The sequence below is a fragment of the Meleagris gallopavo genome, chromosome 17, assembly GCF_000146605.3.
Source record: "Meleagris gallopavo isolate NT-WF06-2002-E0010 breed Aviagen turkey brand Nicholas breeding stock chromosome 17, Turkey_5.1, whole genome shotgun sequence".
NCBI classification, from domain to species: domain Eukaryota; kingdom Metazoa; phylum Chordata; class Aves; order Galliformes; family Phasianidae; genus Meleagris; species Meleagris gallopavo.
Genome location: NC_015027.2, coordinates 3,621,299 through 3,645,467, shown reverse-complemented (window position 1 = coordinate 3,645,467; position 24,169 = coordinate 3,621,299). Strand labels below are relative to the sequence as shown.

General features: G+C 38.6%; 1 protein-coding gene across 1 annotated transcript in view; it reads right to left on the bottom strand.

The window, feature by feature from the left end:
- Positions 1 to 24,169, bottom strand: part of LOC100549382 (transmembrane protein 132D) — a 193,655-nt gene that overhangs the window by 120,296 nt on the left and 49,190 nt on the right. Inside the window, 1 exon segment of the mRNA XM_031555950.1 lies at positions 5,109 to 5,255. Within this exon segment, the coding sequence (XP_031411810.1) occupies positions 5,109 to 5,255 (147 nt within the window).

The window sequence follows — 24,169 nt, the reverse complement described above, 5'->3', positions numbered from 1 at the left end:
AAATCAGCCAAGCCTGGGCTACTGCTGAATAACATGGCTCTCTGTCCCTTATCTCCTCTGACCCAAATATAACCTTTAGAAGCTAAGGGCATGATGGCTATGTAACTAAAGCTTCAATTATTCCTCTCAGTTACTCATATCTGGGGCATCTGCATTTATCTAATAGTCGTTCATTACTATTTCACCTTTTGATTTGCCTTAAGATAATAACTATAGACCTTTTTCTTTAATTAGGGTATTAGCATTGAGGATGGTTTCAACAGAAGCACAGTATTCCCTGATAAAATATTTTTAAGAATGAAAAAAAAATTGGGTCAACGTGTACAAGAATGATGCACTGAGGACTGGTTCACACAAACGTATTTTGCCTTGACATCTCCAAGGGCTCTCTCAGAGGGCAAGTTCAAATTTTAAAATGAGAAATGAGAAACAGAATCTTTTTGACTAATTGCTTTCAAATATGTGAAATACAAGCAAGACTTCTGAGATCATTCATACTTTCACATCACAAAATATGACCTCTTAGAAATATGAAACTATACGAAACTCCAGAGCTAACCAGAATAAATGCCTTTACAGCTAGATAACTGGAAAGCGTAAGAGGAGTTAAGCTCTGCTATTTCAGGGTTAAAGTAACATATTATATCTGCCTGAATTCATTGATGCTGAAGGAATGGCCAGTTTTTTAGGCTAAAATCATTACTCAAAGTAAGTTTGAAGCCATGCAAGATATCTATTCAGACCCTAATAGTAATAAAAAGTAGAAATAAATCTGTTTTGCTCGTAATCATACACATTCCCACATCACTTAATATTTTGAATATATCTTGCCATAAAAATATACAAACATACAGACCAGCTCAACCCTTCCCTCAATCTTGATCCTGCTTGTCCTGACCTAATACCATACTTGCAGATAACCTGTCTGAAGGCAGGCTTGAATTCTACAGTCCTTTTCTTGCTTCAGTTTCTTCATGATGAATGATGAGTTTCTCATGAGGAAACAACACTACGTGATGAGTTCACGTGATTCACACTGCAGTGGGGTAACATACACTGGAGGTTATATTTGCCTCAGTGTGTATTACTTCTGTAATTCCAATGAGTAGAAAAATTTATTTCCAAGAAATAACATACCTCTAGTTGGTAAAGGCATGTGAACACATGAATAGCAAGGAGAAAAATAATAATGGTGATCTAAATCATAAAACTGCGTGTATGAAACATTTTTATGACCACTAGCAAGACACACAATATAATTATTGAGTCTATCAGGCTGTTACTTATGTCACATTCATTGCTTTTGTTGCAATAATCAGAAGTATTTTAGAATTATAGCATTCTTGAGAGTCTGTCATACGTCCTGGCAAATGCAACAAGTACGAGAACGAGGCAGCAGCTCGCTGCTGTTACAACATAACAGCTAGATGTTAAATAACTTACCATGAGATCCCATAATAGATGTGAAAATGATAAATATAGAGAGCATTAAGGTAAAAGGTATAAACATCATAAAAATAAAGCATTGAGCAGGAAAATCAAAGTGAATTATGCCGTATATTTTCCTGCCTCCTATCTAATATCAAGTTACTTTCTTTTATTATATATGATAGGAATATTAAGCATTAAGATATAGTATCATGAAAACAATGAGACACATGGGAACAAATGAGGGATATAGCCCAGGAAATACTGTTGATAGTTCTTATTGTGTCATTGTTATCACAGATTGAATCAGTCACCCTGTAGTTCACAATCAAAATAAGTTTCCCCACCAACAGCACGACCAGCATCTAGTTCCCAGCAGTACAAGCCAATAAGTTCTTTAGTGCCATAGATCTGTAACCCAAAAGCAAAATCAGGAACGTGTCAGGTGAAATGCCACCTTTGTAACATTTCCAACAATAAGGAGAGCAAAGCTTATCCATGATACGGTTTGGTTGCATTTGGAGGTAAGAAAGTAAACAGCCATATTCAAAGATTCTACTTGGTGGAGGCCAAGCTTTGCCTATTTCATACCTGCTTGGATGAACGGTCTCATTATTCCACAAGCACAAAGAACAACAACTTATTCTCCCATAAACTGGCAAACATTTGTACTCTGAGATCCAAACACAAAATATTTTAAAAGCATCATTTTAAATATTAGAATCACATCAGAGCATCCTGCTGATTGTCTCCACAGCTACAGACATAGGAAAGTGATATCAATAGTGTTTACCAAATAAGGAACCTTGAATATATCTTAGACGCTTCCTGAAATTATTCAAAGTTTGGTTTAGGCATGTTGTAAAACCTACTAAGACTACATCGTTATCTGCCTTAGTGGTTTTCCAAATCCTTTGCACCTGGTCTGTTTCCAATCAAACAGGGAACAAAAGAGAAGAACAGGCAAAAACCCAGATCTCGCATTTTTGCCAATTCTTCCATCAGTTCTCACTAGAGAGCTGAGCAGGAATGCTCAGATTCAGAAACACTGAGAAACAACAATAATCAAGGAAAACGTTCTTAAATTGCAGTACTCGATCTTATCTTTCTATTCACCTCATTAAGGAGAACAAATATCAGCCACCTTCAAAAATAAAAAGGATGACGCATATTGGGGTTCATATTCCCTGATTCAATCATTGCTTAAATTTTTCCCAAGTCACATTTCTGAGCCACTGATTAATTCACATCACACAGTTTTCTATCTGGTTTAATGGTTGTCTACATGGAAATAGAGATGGAAGATAGATAGTTCTCAAAGGAGAACAGAAGAGCTGTAGAGCTGTACAGATGATGCAATTATTAAGCCCATTTGAAAATATCTTGGGTCAGGATTTAGAGTGTTACAAAATTATTATCATCTGAGAATGAGATCAGAAGAATTGGGAAGAACTTCATAATTGCTTCACCAGTAATCTGGAATACAGTCACAAATCCACAACAAGCAAGGCTCTGAGAACTTCAAATCATATTTGACAGATTGGCTTAATTAGTTATTCTCCTACAAACTCATAATATTTGCTGTTAATATTCATTCTAAAACACCCTGCTGGCTGCGATAATATTTATGTTAATCCTGTTACGATAAGCTTTAGGTGCCAAAACCTCTCCACATTAAATGACTGATATATTTCAAACTTAGATAAAGAAACACTTGGGCATCCTGGTTAAGCTTGTCACTTGCACACGTGTCTCCTTAATCTGTGAAATTACACCTGTCACTAAAAGTTAGCTTTATCAACACTATCTTCTGATCCTGTAAAAATTATCAGAAACACTAAAGCATTGAATCTCTTCATTAATTAACATTGCCACCCTTGCATTCATGTGATCAGATCTCTCAGTTTTAGGAATTATTAAATAATATGCGAATAGAGCTTGTAAAATTTGTAAATGAACTACAGAGGCAAACAATTTGGTAAAAGGCATTAATATTTAACTGCTATCCACTTGTGCATATTTAGTGTCGTCAAACATTTCTGGAACTGGGAAAAATCGTTTCCCATAAAACACTGAGCATACTCTCTTTCCCTGTGTAACGCTTGATCATCCTTCCTAAAATGAATAGTAAAGTAGGCATGACTAAACTTAATGAGAAAAGCATCATACTGAATTGCAAATATGCTTGATGATAGTATTTGTTTACAAAAAATAAATAAGTTGTTTTCAAAATGCAAAAGCACACAAAGCTCAACTGGTGAATTCACATGAAATAAGTTAAAACAAAAGTTAAATACGAGTTGCATACATATGTATGATCTTGTCTGCTCCTGAATTTCCTTCCAAAATACATAACAGTTCACATATATTTTAATAAACATGAAGCCATGCTTGTATTCAGCACATGAAAGTACAAGAAGGGGTCATTTTGAAAACTTGCTCTTGAATGATGAATATTGAAGGGAAATAAGATGCCAAGCTTCAATTCACCCACGATGTTGCATTATATTTTCCTGACGAAGAAGAGAAATTGGGCAAATGCATTCCATGGACCCAAGATAAAGCGTGATGGGAAACTCATTGTTGATATAATCTTTGGTTCTGATCCAGTGCCCATTTCAGTCAGCGAAAATATTCACACTGTCTATATGTAGTTTTGAATTGGGATTTTAAAGAATGCAACAGGTTGTGCTAGACAATAGAAAGGCGTGATGCTGACACTTGTGTTTACATCTCTTTAACCAATAACATTTAGGTCAGATGTGTGACAACAGATGATATATCAAAATTATTCTCCTCTCTTTTTCACGACACAAAGTTTCCTTCTTATTAGAGGATATTTATTTTAAAAAAATCAAAAATCCATTATAAATCCCTCAAACCTGTAACATTTTGTAAAACGTCAGAAGCAAATCACAGCAAAATTGGAATTCTCATATTGTATGGTAAATTTCCTAACAGCAATACCAAACAATACGTTTGCAGCAGTCAGATCCTTGTAAACACACACTTGACATACATTTCCAGAAGCAATGGACAAGCAGCAGAAAACGATACAGAAATTGATTCACTAAAGCATTCAGTTGTGACTAGAATAGGAACATCCACCTCCTAGTTGATGGCTGTTTGAGAGGTCAGGGTCCTAGCTAAGTGCTTGCACAATGGGAATGGAAAATGGAAAACTTCTATTCTTCTTCATATTAAAAACTCATAAATCTCATTGGAAAAAATAATAATAATAATAATAAAATAGGGGTTTCATGCTATGAATAAGTTTTAGATTCCTCTGCAAATCTTTGGATTTAAAATAAGTAAATAAATTCCAAAACAATGCTATAATTATCCATGGTATAATGCCTGGCAGCAAATAATTTGAAAAGATTAAATAAGTCACAACCAAATGCTGAGATATGAAACATATTCTTCTAAATACCATTTGAAAACGGTATTTCCTACTAGCTTTAAATCTTTCTTTGGGTATTAAGACCGAATAACAATTTCTGTTCAAAGCGCACATGGCGCAATTTACAATCACTACAAAACAATGACATCCTCATCTTTTCCAAAAGCATTTTTATCATTCTCTGTAATAAAATTTATTAAAACTGCAGCATGATGCTTTGAAAAAGGAAAAGAAAAACCATCCATTATTAAAAGGCAGAATGCTGGAAGTGACCTACCTGTTTTCTGAGGCAGCAGACTTTCTCTGGCAAACAATAACAGCTGGTGCATATTTCCCCGTATAATCCACACTCTCTTTGATATCCCACAAGTATGGGCTGCTGGCTCTTACGCTGAAAACATTCACACCTTTCTTCACCTTTGCCCTAGGAAGAACAAGAGTGCAGTTCACCAGCTTGATCTGCTACTTATTGCTTCGTTTTCTCCTTTCTGCCCCACAGAAAATGCTACAGCTCATCAGAGTTTGACAGGATTACAAGGAAAAGAGATGAGAGAAGTAATTAAGCATTACACATTTAAAAAGAAATAATACCCAGATAAAAAATCTTATTGAACAAATGGTATTTACAACTTCAGCTGTGTCTAAATCATGGAGTAGATACACTCTGCTTTTCTATTATCCAGACTGCGGACACCTCTGAGTGTGTTAACACTTCCTTTGACTGTAAGTCATGGTATAGAAGAACGTACCATTTGTGCCGTAAAATCAAATCAGGTTGTTTGTAGGTTTTATACCTGGAGTGAGGAGCTGAGAGCAAAAGTCTCAGCGTATGAGCAAAATCCCCCAGCAATGCTCTACATTACTTAAAGAAGATATGAAGTTTTTGTTGTTGTTGTTGTTGTTTTCTTTTCTCTTCCAAATCCCATCATCTTTCTGAATCCACAAAATTTCTTCATTGTCCTTCAGTAGTATTGAGTTTAAATGTTGTAGCAGTTCTGGTCCTATTCTTATTTTTCCAAGAGAGACTTCCACAGAAACAGCTCTATCTCCATGTATGACAAAATGTTACAGCCATAATGACTGGAATTAATTCTGGTTGGCACATATTGACATAATTCTTTTAGTTTTGAATACTCAACAAAGAAGAGGAACCACATCCATATTTTAAAATATCTGTTTCATTCTTCCTTAGGCAATGTTTTTCTTTTTTCTCCCCTTCTTTAACCAAATATCTCAAGGCACTACTGAATTATTCCAGGATGTAGTGTTGGCCAATTTGCTGAATTAGGAGTTTCACTTATTGTTAACTTTTTGTTTTCAGATGTGTTTACAAAACCACAGAGTCCATTGTGGTCAAACAGCCTCATATACAAGCTGTCAGGAAATGACAGTATTTGCTTAAAATCTCATACACAAAATCCATTCAGTTACGGCAAATTCTGAGTTCCGGGGGAGAAAGCAAAAAGGTATGTGATGTTTTTTGTATAAACTGCTGCTGCCATGCGTGGATGCTAATATCAGTCGAACAAACACTATCATCTCTGACTACTCATGAAATCTTTGAAGGACAACATCACACAAATTTGCAGAATAAAAAGCCAAAGTATTTCTTCAACTACACTGGGCAAGAAGTATTTCATTTCTTCTTCCATTAATTCAACAGCAGTAGTTGTAATTTCTTTAGCATACATGGAAGAAGGACAACGTGAGGACCTGCCAATTTGTGCTCAGGCTGTTTCTATGCTAATATTACAAAATATACTTTAAGCAGATGCAGTTCCTAAACCATGAATGTCCCTCAGGATGAGAGACCAATGGTCAAGAAGAAGAAATTGAACAGCATCCCTGGCATCATAGAGAAAGCAAGGGAGATGGAAAAAGGCCAGATGATCTGGATGAAACACATTTCAGCATATGGCTGCGCCTAGTGCCAGTGACCTGCATCTGGCCCCACCTTCCCATTCCACTTCTAGAAAAGAAAACTGCTGGATGTCAATTAAGATCCACAAGAGAAATACAATTCCCACTTCCAGGGAAATAGAGGTGGCTCAAATCCTTCCAAGCTTAGATGGTTGTGCTTAAGAAATACTTCTAGGTCTGTAACATGGTCACTGTCTCTCCAAAAGCTGATTTTGGCCAATAAGATGATGCCAGTGTGTGATTTGAGCTGCTGAGCTGAGCACGCACGTATTCGAACAGACAGTTGCCCCAATGGAGCCAACTCACAGTACCTCGGGGCAAAATCCATTCCCCAGACAGACAGACACTGCTTATGACAGTGCAAGGGAGTAACTGCTTGCAGCTGAACTTGTCTGTACGTTTGGCTCCTGGGGTTTGCTGTGCAGATAGTCACTGTGGACGTAGCAGACAGCACATTTGTTGAGCAACCAATGTGCTGTCCCTGTGGTCTGTACATGAGTATACCTAGGATTTCTGTATGGCATAGTGCCTGGTCAGGACACACACACACAAAAAACAGCCTTGGGCTTTTCATATTCTACTTTGCTGTGCTGGCACATATGCAATAACTTTATCTAATTGAAAAGGCAATACAGGGTCTCAATCCAGCTAATTGATGAAAATTCTTCTTTTTTTAATAACATTATAAAACAGACCAAAAGAAGTGTACAGACACAGTAACTCATATCATCCTCTTATTTAGTGTCTGGATTCCTTTAAATGCCAGAGTGATGATATAAACCAGCAGCAAAATGGACACAAAACCAGAAAGCCAAGCCAAGTCTGTTTATACTTGACACTCACGTTATCCAGTGATTGCCATCCAGAACTGATTCCTAACATTTCAATTAGATATACTTAGGCTTACTCCTTACAATAATTGCAGCCTATGGGTCAGCATTTCTTAGAAGAGCTTTCGATACGGTCTAATTTAGTCATCCAATAAAACCCAAGCCTCTAATTTTATTGAAAACAATATCACAACAAAGTTGTTGTTTTCTACACAAATAGAGGTAACTCTTTTTGGAAGAATCAGTTAAATATCCCTCTATATTTAGGATTAAAGTTTCAGTTCCATGATCCCAGGAAACACATTTTTCTGCAGCTTGCCTTGATGCTGTGTTTGCTACTTGTAGGAGAAATTGCAGAATTTTATTCACCCATTTTACGATGGCAATAGCACTGAGCAATTACCAAAGGATGACCTGGATGAAATAGGGTTAATAATAACTGAAGGTATGTTATTTGTCAATGGATAAAATTGGAGATGCCTGAGATGAAAACACTAGGGCTATCATCAGGGCTCAGCTTCTTTCTTGCAAATCTGCTTTATTGAATTGCTTGGCTGTCACAGGGCAAGCTGGATCTTCGACCTGTCAGCTGCTCCTGAGAGTGCTCATGAGACAGCCTCCTGGTTCAGGCACAGTTCAGTCTGGGAAGATTTCCCAAGTGCCATAAACATAAAAGGCCGATGACACAGGTTTTTCATGTATTTGCTCACAGTTAACTGTTAAGTACATCTCATTGCACATTTGCTTAAAATACCATGGCTGGGCAGCACAAAGCAAAGCTGCTGGATTATTTGTATCCACCACTTTGGGCCAGATTTCACACTGGCGAAGTGGAGGAAAGAAAAGGCTTACTAAACTTTTCAATTTTTTTCCCCCCAAACAATGAGTTTATTCAGCTAAATATATTCATAGCAGCTTCTACAGCTTGTTATTTACCTCTGGAGCAGTGTTCTGAGCCTTGTAAGTAGCTCAGCCCTTACCCCAAATCAATCACAGCAAACAAAGCCCCTGGGAGCTCTCGATCCCTGAAAACCCGTCAATGCTGACAGGATACAAAGTAAGGGAAGGGAGAAAGGAAAACGTAGAAGGAAGTCCCACAATCAATACATCACACCTGAAATCAAGCAAATACATTCCCTAAGTGCATAAAGATAGCAATTCCCAATTCTATCTCATGATCCTCAAACCACTGTTTACTCTAGTGATAAAAGAGGCTTCAACTAGGCTGATTTGAACGCAGGCATTGTCCTTTTCCATTTATCAAAGCATATTTTAGCTTCTCCCACTTTTTGCAGCTTACAACCAGTGAGTATTTAGCTTTCAGCCCATGTCATTACTGCAGGCTGATAATGGCTGTGAAATCGTTACTTAAGTGTTGTATAAAGTGGAACAGCTGGCTGGTGAAAAATAACAGCCTTACAGCACGTGTACTGCTAAGTGCCATGGGATACTGCCGACAAAGTGCCTGGTTTGAAATAGCGCAGAGAAGGGAAAGAGAGAGCCAGAACACACAAATTCACCCTCTAGACATGTCAGAGATGAAAGGCAAGGTGCACACAGGAGCTGTGTGCCACAGGCACAGCTCCCCCTCCTCATTTCACTCCTGACCGTGTCCTGCATGCAGCACACAAACAGCACACACTGCTTCACTCCAAAACAAAGTGTGTGTAAACAGAGTGTAACCCCTAAGCAGATCTAAATAAAGGTGATTTAGACCCATGACATTGAATCTAGTTTTTTATTCCTGCAAGCACCCAGGGCAAAGACACGCAGGAACTCTTCACGCTCCTTCTGAGAAAGTGAGCTACTTTTCATGTTAAAGCAAAGGCAAAAAATAAAGAGAGAGAGACTGTTAACACTGGTACTACCCCTGGTTATCATCCTGTTACCAGTGGTGTCAGGAAGATGGTAGATAAACTGTTTGCAGAAGGGTATATTTTCCAGAGCTCCTAGGCACCAAGCAGACATCGCTGCCACTTAAGCATGCTCTGGATTTGACTCATCACCATGGCTGCTGAAAGCTCTTCAGAAATAATGTGAGGGAGTTTCTATTTATCTTCAGTGCTATTTCCTGCCCAGAGCCTAATCTTGACCCAGCAACGACCACATGATGTCTGTATGCCAATATTTCACCTCCAGCAGCAATCTCCTCCCTTTCCAAGGTCTTAATTTTGCTGAGCAACCTCAGTGCCAGTTCTATTCTAATTGCAGATATGGGAAAATACATCTTACAACCCAGTCCTTTAGACTGCTGCCAATTATTCTGCCTTTAGTTGGATCATATATCAAGAGACTTCATACTAACCATCTGAAGACTGAGCTTTTCATTTTAGATCAACCTTGACCCAGCTTATAAAAATGAGGATTTGGATGCCTGGATATGATGTACAGAGTGGCTTCTGCAAGGCTTTCTTGTACTTGTTTTCCCCATTGACTACTTCACGTACAAACCAGTGCTGTCAGTTGTTTTCAGAAGATGCCTCAAAGTTTCTTCAGGTTACCCTAATAGTTTCACTGATTGAAAATCCACAACAGAAGAGAATCGGGAGTCCCTGAGATACTGATAGAATAATTTATGGAGTTAGAATAATTTATGGAGAGCGATCTAGCACAACATAAGCTATTTAAAGCTGTATAATATACCCACAAACTCTTATTAAGGTCTGTGGTTTTCAGCCCTGTGAGACAGAAACCAGTTATCATTATGCATCACCATGAAAGCAGATTAAAATTAAATCAATCTGTTTATCTGTGGGTTTGCAATGCAGCTTTTCCTAAGTATAACGTGTTCCCCATCTAATTAACATTTCAGGAGGAAAAACCATTCCACCCAGACACCAAACCACCTTCATTCAAATGGAGATATTACAAAAAAATATAGTCCAGGTGGATTTATTTCAATTAGTACTAGGGCACAGTACATATTTAGGATTCAAAAGCTGAATTTTGCATACCAGGAGTTAAGTGAAATAGATCTCTCTGTAATATGTATCTCTAGGACTTGAGAAAACTGCCCGTGGTGTTTGTGGTTTACATGTATGCTGTTGTAGATATATGTATAAATGCAAGCACTGTATACAGATTTAGGTTTTATGCCTGTGGCTTTCAAAAAGGAAGTCCATATTAAATTATGCAAAATACACCACTGTCTAGAGAATTAAAAGTGAAGAACATTTACAAATCAATTTTAAGGAGAAACATACGGTCTGCAGTCTGACCTCTATTTGGTTTATTAAACAGGTCATGATAGACCCTGATTCTCAGTAGGAACCAGAACTTCTGATGCTCTGCAGAACTGGATCTTCTCTTGTGAAAGAGCCCTGAGTCAGAGCTCAGGAAGCAAACCTTAGGAGTTGTGTGAGTAATGAGAATAGCACTGTGCCTCCCTAGGGATCCCAGCAGCTGTCATCCTGGGACTCCCAGCACAAAAGAAAAGGCTTTTCATGTACTTCATGGGTGTGCAGCAGCCTGGCTGCTGCACCTTCCTGCTGATTTCATCTTGTGGAATGTATGCAATGCCAGGTAAGTGGCAAAGCAGCAAGAAGGAAGAAAATAGCAGTGATGTACCCTGAAGTGACACTACAGAAACAGAGGCTACCAGCAGGCAAAATCTCAGTAACAGGATAGATAAGACACCACTATTACAACTGGCCACATTACTTTGAAGAGTTGTCCTAAGGAGCTATTATTGTACTGATGGAACAAGCTGGTGCCCCAGCCTATAGCCATATAACAGTACAAATGATGAAGCAAGCATAGAGATGCTGAAGGAGAGATACAATCTTAAGGTTCACAGTTTGAGAACAAGGTGAGAAGGGAGTCCACACATTGTTTACCCCAAGCTACTCACCAAATAAAGTAGTGTAATGGAGCAGTGATTTACTGTCACCTCTCCAGGCTGTATGGCACTTTTTCCTACAGGAATAGAAAACTGAGAAATAATGAGCAACAATGCTAAACTAAATATTTATGTATTCAAGTATGTGAAGGAAGCTGTTTGTTTACAGAAATGAAAGACAAAGATGAATAGCACTGCCTGCTGATTTAAAGTGGTTGGGAGCCCAACAGACTGCTTCCAACTATCGTTTCCAAAATAAATGCAAAATATGATGTAGGGTCTGAAATGTATCTTTCTAAATTGCCTGTAAAAGGAAAACAATGCAACGCATTCCTTCCTTTCCTGACCAGGCATCAGCAAAACAGCTAACAGCACAGCCTGTGCTTCAGACAAGTTCTTTAATAAGACTTTGCTATAAGAAGGGGGTGAAAACTTACCAAATGACTGGAGATTTTGTGCACAGAAAATCGAGTGTCATTTACCTTATATTACAGGTAGAGAAAACAGCAGGTAACAGCTACCAAAGCAAGCAAGGGGAGCTGACTGTGAGCAATCCCCAGAGAGCCTTCCAGAGCACAAGGTGCACATAATGAGGGATTATCCAGCTACCATTGTAGCCTGAGTAAAACCAAGCAAGGAATAACAATTTTTTAAATGGACATTTACATATATGTGTCTCTGAATGTGCATACATTTTTATGCTGAGCAGGCATGCAACAAGAGAAGGAGTCCTGGATTCATTTAAATTGGCTGAGAATGTTAGGAACACAGTGAATGAAGCGAAGGCTGACGGACCACACAGCATGAGTCTTCCAAAGATGACAGTAGCAGAAATATTCTCTGTATCTACCAAGAATCAATGGGATTACACTGTGACAAGGGATATTTACACATCAAGAAAGCTTTTTATGACTAAGGAGGATGGCAAAGCACTGGAACAAATTGCCTGGTGCTTTTGTACAGTCTCAGGCATCAGAAGAGGCTGTACTTGTCAGAGATGCCAGAGGAGTTGCAGGTTTAAGCCAGCAGATGGAATAGATTCCTTGATGCTACAGCAGTGTGTATCAATACCTAAGTGGCTCAGGAAATCTCTGGACTTGCTCACAGAGAAAACAGCTCAGATTCAACCTGCAGTTGAGGCTCCTGGCAGACTTAGAGCTACAGCAAGCAGGTGAAAAGCTCATCTCTCTGAAAGCATCTGGGCATGCTCTATCCAGAGCAGTTACCCTGAGATATTCATCCACTTGGGGTGGTAAGACTGTTTCTTTGAGCTTACCCATAAAGCAGGGTCTGATGCAAGCCTGTTTTGAAGTCAGCCCCAGCTCTGAATTTGCCCTTTCATTTCCCAAGTGACAACTTGAGACTCACAGCAGTCTTAGTGAAAGATGCAGTACTTGGATGTGGTATCAATTCATTATTGGAAAGCTTATTTCAAAATCTGTAAGCGGGACAGTTCTGAACTACTTCCAAATCACATCCTAATGCAAAACGAAATGACAGTATCACTGAGTAAGAAATGAGAAGATTACCTCAGTAGTGCTAACGAAGACCGATCAGTGAAAATGAGTTAGCAACGTTCCCTAGCAACTTCCCACAGCTGCAGACAAAATCATCTTATGGACATCATACGCATTGCGAATACAGTTACTTTAAATACAAATTCTCTCATCCATTTCCTACACGCAGACCCCTCTAGGAGGTAACACAGGAGCAATTTACAGAGAGATGTACCATAGCATTATCTTGCCCCAGAATTAATAAAAAAGACCCACGGATCCATATGAGCTCTGTTTGTCCTTCACTCAATGACACATATGTCAGATGTTCAAAGAACAGCATCAGAGAAGCAAAAAAGCAGCATATTACAATCTTTGCTGCAAAAACCCTGAGTCTGCAAACCCTTTTTTCAAAATGTGTTTCCTCACTCGTGGGAGCAATTTTGCTGATTCCTAATGGCATTACTTAAGGTTTACTGATTCAGATCTATAGTAAAGAAAATGTAAACTAATGCATAATTAAAGAGTTCCAATTCTTTAACAGAGAAGTAGCCTGTGTTGCTTCAAAGCGTTGCTATCAGCATTGAATGGATATTCACTAAGCAAATCAAATAGTGGTTTTTGTTATACACATAAAATCTGGGGCTGTATGCTATACATCCACTCTGCCATATTTAACCACTTCTGTGCCACTTGCACGAGTGGCTACCAAAGCAACATTTGCTAAATAATAGCAAGGAGTTCTGCTGCTGCAGGCAAACTCTAACATCTCAGTGCAGCCACTGATGCAGAAGGGAGTTCAATTAATCCAATAATGACACTGTTCAAAATTATTCCGTCCTTAATGTAGGGTACACACACATTGCCTGTATCCAGCAGCAGCAGTTAACCCCAGTGCACGTCACAACACAGTTATGGTTCTGATTTTTATGTGGGAAGAATCGTAGAGGAGGGCTGGGCTGATCTAAGCAGAAACAGAGCTGACTCGGAATTACACAAAACCCTCCTTGTCAGTTGCTCTACAAGATAGAGCTATTTTGCAGGAACACAAAAGCAGCTGGTAATCCTCTCCACGTGTAAATCCTGAAAAATTAATAATTGCACTTCCTCTCAGCGTCAGATTTCATGCATTTCTATGGACTGATTTATTCTACTTGTGCATTTTAATATAAGAAAGATGAGAAGGATGTGGAGGCTTCTCCTCACCACATACAACTGTTCAAATGAACCTCCTGTAGAATGAATGGGTAGGAAAACACTGTTCACATATCCATGGTCAAATATAATTGCTGTAAGGCAATCAAAACATCAACACTGTGGATGAAATGGCCAAACGACAAAGTGCTGAGAGAGACAGAATAGAAGAAGGCTGAATAAACCACGATGCAGAGAGAAAATCTGCAGAGAAAGGATCTAGGAAAATAATTTCAACCATGAGTTTATCAGAGATCGACTTTCTCTCATTCTTTAAATCACAAGAAATGTAAGCTCTTGTTTCAGGAATCCCCACGCTCCTATTAGAAAGTAAGGATTTTACAACAGAGCATAACACTACCATTCAGCATAGGAAACCCACATGGTTATAGTAAGAAGGAAATTAATAGTCTGCCTGGGGATTAAGGCATCTTTCAGATCCAGTAAAACCCCAATGTACGCTGGCTAAGCCTTGCCTCTGATCAATTAACTTCTGCTCTCCTGCCAAGTGGATTTGCAGAACTCAAACCTGTTTTTGGAGGAGGTCTTACAGTCATATTGACAGCACTGTGGTCAAAATTAACGTTCAAAAAAAGATCAGAGCACAGTAGATGAGGGCAAACGAGACTCAAAGTATGCTCAGGATGCAAACAACATTCATTAATGCTTACATATCAAATCTGATACCAAAAACTAGATGTGACTGAGTATTACCCATTTAAGAAAATACACAAAAATAAAAATTATTTTTCCAAACAAGATACCAGTAGCAACAGAGATTTGTTCTCATAATAGGTACTTTGAGGCATTCAATATATTCTACTCTGTGAAATGTACTGTACAAGCCTCATCTACTTCTGTGACCAACTGAAGCACCACAGACAATTGATGTTAGCAGAATATAATAATAATAGTACTTTGACAACTGAGTTAAAATTGACATTAATAAAAAAACACAAAGCCTAGTGAGCTAACACAGCAGAGAGATGTTAACCTTGGTTTCATATTTACTGAAGAGACTCGGGACAATAGTCCCATTGATGACAATGGGGCAGTGGAACAACTCTGATTTAAAAGATAAGTACCCACATCCCACGGATCCCAGATACAACACTTCTCTGGAGATTTCTAGTGCAAGAGCAGAACTAACCCATCCTCACTTAGCCTTCAGATCAAGGTATTTCCAGGTAATTGGTGAAGAGTCACAGATGTTACTCTCACCTTCTTTGATATATTTTTTTCTTAAATGAGTTTAAGGGAGAGGAAAGACAGGTATGTTTTCCATAAAAGACATCTCTCCAGCAATAGCTGGAATTCCCCGATAAATAAAGTGTGTACAATGCTATCATTCTAAAAGTCACACAATTATACTCCCAAATACAGAAGTAAACGAATCAATAAACATTGGTAATGAAAAATTAGGTCTGCAGCTCATTCAGCCTCATTTAAATTAGCAGCTCACGAGCTACCTTTCACAGATTCTTTATAGAAAAAGTTCTCTTTGAAGACCTATTTCAAGTCCACAATAAAGGTAGTTCTGTGCGTCACGCTCCACTGCACGTTCCTTTGAACAATTGCCTTTGCAGCTTGAGGCACTTTGTAGAGGGACTAATTAAACAATGGCCCCTGCCACCATGGGTCCTGCTGCGAGAGAGCTGATGATGACGTGACACACGTGCTGCAAGCAAAGAGCATAAGCAAGCAAACCATAACAACCAAGAAATCAAAGGGTTGGGGGAGGGATGGCAAGTGTAGTTGGTATTTAAATGTATTCTTTATCATCATACAGTAGTGTGGTGAAAGAGCCATGAAGGGGACTCCAAGGGAGCTGCATAGTCACACAAGGCCAATGTTGGGCTTGGGAAAACAAAGGTGCCTTTGCACAGACTTATAGAAAGAAGGCAGCAAGTGGCAGCCTCCACTTTGTGGCTATTGAGACTCCCTTGGAACTGCTGTTTTTGGTCAGGAGATATGGAAAGAGAAGCATAATTATATGTATAGAATTATGTATATATGTATATATTACATATGTATAAAAAGTCCTTTCTGGTTGACAGAACTATTGGCTGCCGCTAACGGATTGACAAAAAGACCATTTTTCTCTTGACATATTACTTTTGCAAGCAAATATATTGAAATAAAGATGTCATGCATAAATATTTTAGCAATCATCATCACAAACCTGTCTTATTATTAGGGTTATTGTCTACTAGGATTTTATAAAATTCATGGCAAAACCTGTAATTCAGTTATATCTCAATGATCAAGATCTCCTATAATTTTTTTTAGGAATCACTATTTTTCTTGTGTTGCAAGCATTATCAAGAAGCTGCTTGTTGCAAAGAGCCACTTGGGGTAAGGATGGCATAAACCCACCAGTCACTACATGTAACACAACCTACCCACTGCCTACTCCATGGGGATGCAGAGTCTGACTGGAGAGGTTGTTTCCTGAGCAAAAACACTGGCACCTCATCATCTTTATTTGGACATTTCCTACTCAAGTGTTAGAAACAGATGCTATCAGCCAGAATATACAGGCACACTGGGTCCCTTGTGCAAGATGTGGCACACAGCATGATTGCATGCACAGAGTAGAGCCAAGCAGGGCATCTTCACTGTAGGGGGAGAATTGGGGGTACAAAGGGCAAATAAATCTGCCTCAGGTTTTTTCTAAATAAAGAATTTTTTCCTTTTCCAAAAATATGCGCCTGGAAGTCAAGGAGTGACTGCTGGGGAGATTTACTAAAATAGTGCACACTAGAAACAAAACCCCCAACAATTTAATCTGACAAGGCTTCCTGAAGGCAATTTGAAGACCTTCCCGCTAGGAGACTTTCTGACAGAACTATCATTACATATATATCCACACAGTGCAACAGCACAGAATGGAGCACTAATTAATTTTCAGTCCACCTGGTCAAAAACCAAACCCACTCTGAAGGGAAGAAAAGCCATTAACAGCACCTGAGAGTCAAATATGAGCAGTGTGCTTAATAAATTCTCTTTGTATTAGCAGGGAGACAATAGGCATGGTACATACAATTAGAATGAATTATCTGATGACAAATGCTCTTTAAGTTTTTCCTTGAAGAAGAGCAAATTTTGACTGTAATTTAGAAACTGCATTACTCAGCAAAGTACTGCATATCAGAGGCACTATCATATTCTTTTATGCATTGACTGACCAGTGAGCCTTAAGCTGTCTTTGGATGTGCTCTTCTCAAAATTAGGGACTAATGAAACAGACTACCACTGATAGCAGCATTGCAGAGAAAGACTAACTCATGAAGAAAACAGATGCAATTTACATCTTTACAAAAAAGCAATTTTCAACCCCCTTTCCTACTTCTACACTCCCAAGGAATTCTCTGCACCAACTCCATTCCACTTTCAGCATTTCTTCTCTTGCTCTATTCTGCTCTTTTCATTTTAGCATTCACCCGATAAAACTATGAGATTTACTCATAGTTAAGGAACCTCTCTACCCATTACTCTTTCTGGCTTCTTTAGAATTTCCTTTAGAAATTCTAGCCATTGCTGTTGACATATACTGGAGCTGTTTCAAAACTGTGCTACCTAATAAGATAACAACCCCTGCAAAACAGCTCTAGCACCAGAAGAATTGACAAAGGCTTTTACTCAAGAGCACCAAATTGTGAAGCTGACATTACTATTGCTTGAAAACTGCCCATTGATTTCATTGGTCACTGAGGATAGCTCAGGTTCACTGCATACAAGTCTATTTTAAGATATTACTGAAGCAGCACTGTACTGCAAAGGTGCGTTAAATCACATGGCTTTACTTAGTAAGATGTGTTTGGAAATCAAAGGGTGTAATATACATATTTGCTCCTGTTCTGCACAATAAATTATTTATTAAGCCCATTTCTCATTTCAAGATTCCTAGACAGGTAGTTAAAAATACTTGAAATGATTTATTCAAGGTTGGAAACACCTGCAGCATCCATAATGCATCTCAAAACAAGCCGTGTTGCTTCCAGAACACACATCATTTTCACCAGTAGTTTGAGACATCTATAAAGCTTCTGAAGAAGTTTAATAAATCTTCCCAAACAGATGCATATAATTGATCTTATAAATTTCCCATGGAAACAGGAGGAACCACTCATTTTTTTTACACCTCGAGAGGTACTGTGTCTATTAGCTTTCCAAAGGTACCAAAGCTTCTCCAAATTAATTCATCTAAATAATAATTTTGCACTTCAAACCTGCTTTTACCTAACTACTTTTTTCACCCTCAGCTCACCTGTTAGATGCACCAATCCACCCCTGTCATTTTCAAAAGTGTTTGCACAGCCTGTCTCCAGTTTGCACTCCAGAGAAAAGGATCTGCTCTAGTGCTGTTGCCACATCTTTCTTGCCTTGTTACTAAACCACTGAAGATGAGTTCACCATGTGGTCACTAATTACTGCTTATGAAACAGAAGTACAATTTTTGACAGTGCAAGGAAGTACATAATTTCCATAAGAGAAGGGGCTCTTAGCATACACAAAGGAATGTAGAAGAGCTGGCACTACTTGTATTACGAATATGCACATTATTATTCTAAAATTGTTGTCACTAATTCACCTTTCCAATTATAAACCTATTTTATATATTTTATATCACCAAAAAGAGAAACACTAGTTGTGAGTTCTGCTTGATGCAGTATTTATTAATAACAATATAAATAATACATAGGTAAGACTAATTTTAATTCTGTCACCTAAGCTTGGGGTTCCAAGAATTTCTGACATCTAGTTGCTCTGTTCACTGCAATGTGTTTGATCTGCTTCAGCCTCACTTAGTACAGTTTGGTACTGTGGTTTATAATGCAGTAATTCCCAGAACACAGTTCTGAATAAACGTGCCTCTGTGAATAATATTTTTCAAGTTGCTTCTGTTAAATAGTAGACTACATGTTCATACATTCTAATAAATTATTTTTGAAACCTTTGAGAAATTTTCTGATTTTAAAAATATGCATTGTCATATCGAAAAGATGCATTTGTTTATTAGTAGTTTCATAGATTAAAAGGGTCAAGTTTGTCCTTAAAGAATGTGTCCTCAAACCAGACATTTTTTTGCTTATTACTACTGGCCCCTGGAAGGCATCATTCACATGGACAGAGTAACCACATGCAGACAGTTCTCTGCTGAGTGAAGTCCTACAAATGCTGGCTCTGTGACAACCTGAGAAATCCCAACTATGCAGCTTCCATTCTGACACATACCTTAACCATAATACAATTTCATGAGCTTATAAACACAATAGGAACACAACACCATTAGCAGTCAATAGGATCTAGTCTACAAAACAATTTAGATACTGGAAAGAATTCCAAAAGCATTACCCATAAACGAAAGAGAAAAAAAGAATTCCACATCCACAATCAAAACAAAGCACATTCAGGTGCCAAACCCATGGCATATCCCTTTCCAAGTCCAGCTGCAGCCTATCTGAATGGCTTCCATTTGCAAAGTATGCTTAAGTGACTGGAACAGAAAGAGGAATCATATTCTACCTTGGTACAACATCATTTTTCTCTTCCTGTGACTGTACCAAGGTTTGAGACAATCAGTTCTTTTGGTTTAATAGCTACAATTATCACCTAAAAAGAAATAGGTAGCAATCTTGACGTGTATCTGAAATTAAGTCCTTTTTGTTGGGATTGGAATACATACACTGTCTTCTCTCATTGTTTATATCCAGTGTTTGACTTCATGCCGATTTTTCCCTATAAAGCACAATGATTTAGTGGTTGCTTTCTGAGTTTCATACGGCTGCTGGCCAGGTTTTAATTCCCCCAATCAGCTGATAATGTGTTCTTCACAGATTAAATCATGATGTGCCAGGAGTCAAAGAGAAGGCTAGCATCTGAATGACTTGTTTCTGCTTCATCCTGTGAAATATTGATTGCCAATAAAAGTAAAAATAAAATAGTATACTATAAGTTCTGTGAAACAATTTCTGTAAATCCCAAACCTTTAAACTGTAATCACTGGGAAGGAAAAGTAATGCATATCTTAAGGATCTCAAATGCTGCTTCCTATACTCAGTCACTGGACAAATCTGAATCTAAATGGCTGTTCTCTTAATGCCCACAGGATACAAATGGCCCAGTTGAGTTTACAGCAGTAATAAAGAACAGACTTTGAGACTGAGTGTAGACTGATACATACAGCAGAGTGAAAAATAAACACACTAAAGCTGCTACATAATTCTGTCAAGCATATGGTTAAGTTACGATTTTATTTAGAAAACAGATTGTAAGAGTGAAGTGATGACAGATGAGGGTATGTTGGTCAGTCATAAATAAGGGTATTCTAATAGGAATTGGGCTTGCTACTGATTATATGCTGCCACACAGATTTAGTGAGATCTAATCAGTTAGAAAATATGGCTTCTTAAATACAGGCTGCAGCTCATTTCCAACTTTAGGTTGCTCACTTGAAAATCCATGAACATTACACTGCATTCAACCTTTAAGAGAGTGATCAGGGAGTTACATTTATGGACTCAATTAGGCATCCTAGATCCTTGTAAAAGGGCAGGATTACTCCTTTAAGAATGGCTTTCCCGATCCCCAGTGCTCTACACAGAGATGACTAAACCAAACATAAGGAAACGCTAGAGGAAATCTTAAGTCATTTTCCCGACCCAGCTTGCTCTACAGCACTTAGATAGGTATCACTAGCTGCGTCAAAAGCAAGAGACCAGGGAGCATTTTCAAGCTCCTATTTCAGGATGCTCCACCTGCACTTGAAAAAACATACAGCAACTAGTGAAGGCAACTTTATAGAAGCCAAAAGATGCTGATAAAATGTAATCCCCTGCATGACCCTCACACACAGTAAAGAAACAATAAAATGAAGCCCCAGTCACCTCCTGAGCCCTCTCCTGCAACAGCCATTGCCAGCTCATCAGCGATCCCTGCCACAGCCATTCGCTACTGAGGCTGACACACCTGTCCCTAATGCATACGAGTGATGCCTATGACTTTTCTTTTGTATTTTCAAAGCCAGGAAGGAATTTCACACCTCTTAGAATGTCACTCAGCCTGAGGTAGTATCACTGCAGCCACAGAAACGTCTGTGAAAGTAAATTATAACTTCTCTTTTCCTAAACTCCTCATGGCTGTAGCCTCAAGGGGAAGAAACATGAGTTGAAAGCTGTAGCACTGCTCTTTTAGCACCGCTGATCCTTGGAAGCTGTGCAATTGCTTCCGATAAGTTCTTTGCGATACCAGGCAAATTGTTGTTAGGAATATCAATAGCCTTATATAAGAAAAAGCTGACTCACCCAACTGGTGATAGGGTCTCTGGCTACAGAACACTTCTTCTCAGGAAGTGGCCTTCATTCAGGAGATGTTCTCCTAAGCTGACTCTTAAATAAGCCCAGGGAGCTCATTTGGGTCCACTCCTTCCAGTCACGTGCAAAGCACAGGTGAATTGCTTGCACCTGTGCTTCCTGATCCAGACACTCCCTCCACCAGGTGCTCAGTCATCAATCCAGGCCATGACATAAAATTTCCCTTACAAGTACCAACTGGCTTGGCACTGACACCTTAAGCACCCACAGATGCAAACTCAGGTCTCAAGGAATATACTTACAAATGCTCTGAAGCAAATTATCCATGAAAATGCTCTGGAATATCATGCAATGTCTTAACTCTGCTAGATTATATATGTGATAAACTAGGATGGGTGGTAAAAAGCAAGAATTTAATTAGAGGCTACTGTCCAAGCAACATGCCAAATCACAAAGTATACAACTGGGAGAGGAGCTACATCTCAGCACTGCAAATGTGTAAGTGCCAGTGCTGTAGCAGCAGGGCCTCTCTCAAATACGGAGCTCATTCTGACAGCCCCAAGCCAACAGCAAGAGGTATGCACCTCTCAGGCACAGGACTGCTTTGGCAGCAGCCTTCAGAAAACAGAATCTGTGAGCCCCGTTTTTTCTGCACATCTCGCAACTCTATCTTTGTACTTAGACCATTGCCACAGGAGAAAGCATTCAGTATTCAAACTTTCAAACTCACTTTGGAAAGATACAGGCAGTTGATAACAGCAGCTTATCTGTTCACACCAGAGTTCTGCTGAAGAATTTCAGCACATGGAAGTAAAAGAATAATTCAAAAAATAGAGGTAGTGTCACTCAGTGAAAACATATACTGTGAAAGGCAACCTATACTGCAGTTCCAGCTCAATCCTCTGCAGTTAGTTGTTCCAAATGGCTGGAACATCAATATTCCTGCGCAGTGCAACTAGGGAAACAGATGGCTCATTTCTGGTTTGTCTGTTTGCTACTATTCTACTAATTCTTTTTATCTTTTACTATTATTATCAAACACGATGTTAATCAACTTTGCTGAACTGCTTTTTCTTGGTTACATCTCTTCTTTTATGTTCAAGCACAGGGGCTTGGGAGGGTCAGAGACAGAGAACTGCATCCTTTGTGCATCAACCAGAAAGCATGGCCTGCTCTTCCAACATTTTTTCCTGTGTGGCACATATAGCACATGACAAGGATACACATGTTGGACCACAGGTCGATTCAGTGCTATATTTTGTTACTAACGTGGTTAGGTATTCAAAACAGCAATGTTCCAAGCTGCATTCACAGAGCACTGAAAATGGCTGAGAATGCTGCATCTCTTTGTTTAGTTCCATGGCAAGGGGAAGAGAGGCTGATCAGAAATCTGTCACTGGCCCACACAAAGATTTCTCAGTGTGAGGTGTGTACCTGTTACTGAACACAATTATGTAGGAGAGCAGAAAAACAACTGATAATTACTAGGCTTTACATGCCTACTAGGTTAAGGATGCTTGAAAGTACGTTCATCTGGCATCACATTTGCATTCTGATAGAAGAGAAAGTGGATATTAAATCTATTGGTTCTTTTTGGGAGCAAACAGAACAGAAGTCTGTTAAATAGACAAAGAAGAAAAAAAATCCTAGCTATTCCCCATGTATTGTCTGACCTATCTTCAAAACCTGCTGGTGGGCTTAATATATCAAACAGGAAGGTTGGAAGGCATTCTGGTACAGTGAAAGAGGAAAAATAATCAACTCTACTCTTGACTTGATACTGGGCAATTCAGCCACACATTCTTTTCTTTTCTTGAGTCAGATTTTTGTAAGTCTACAGAGTTTAACATAGCTTGTTGCTATAGTTATTGCTGATTTAAACTAGACTGATCTACAACTACTACTATATGGTTTTGAGTTTTTGGATAAAATGGATAAATAATTATACATAGGAAAAGAAATAACATTAAGTATATTCTAAGTGAAAAACAGTGAAGGAGGATGAGATCAGCTTTAAGTAGGCTGCTGTTCTACGTGAACCTTCCATTTGATTACTATTTATCAAAGCAGCAGCACTTAGTCCCATATTAAAAGTGCCTGAGAACACTAAGTACAAAAGCTTTGGTAACTCACTCCTCTTGAAATTATTGAGCCACTAGAGTCATAATTACACTGTCATAATGAAGAGGAGAAAAAAAAAAAAAAAAAGCCCTTCTAACAACTACATTCCTGTTGTAAATTGCATTATGAAAGTGGTAATTCCCTCTGAAGTAGGCATTATCATGTCTTACTGCCCATGTCAGTTCATTATGGCACCGTTGCTATCCCAGTGGAGCCTTCACTTTGTAAATGAATGTTTGGGGATGATATTGCCAACTGGGGACTTATTACTTAATTGAATATGGAAACATTTAGGCCATTAGCATACATTTAAAAGTGTTTTATTTCACAGATGTTAATTTATCTTGGGGAATGCCCTTCTTTCTTCCCTTCTCTTTCTCTCTCTTAATTCTTCTCTGCAGCTAACTTACTTATTCAGTTAGGTCCTAGACTTTTCATTTGCAACCCTGTGGCAAATGGTTTCCTATTTTAAAACATTCACGGGCTGACATTTGGAACCTGTTTTCAAAAAAACCAAACAGCCAAGATCTTTCCATCTTCCCCCACAGCTGAAAAGTACCATCACATTTAGTTCATTAAGAAATGAACGTTATTTCTGGAAGAAAAAAGAACAAAAAGAAAAA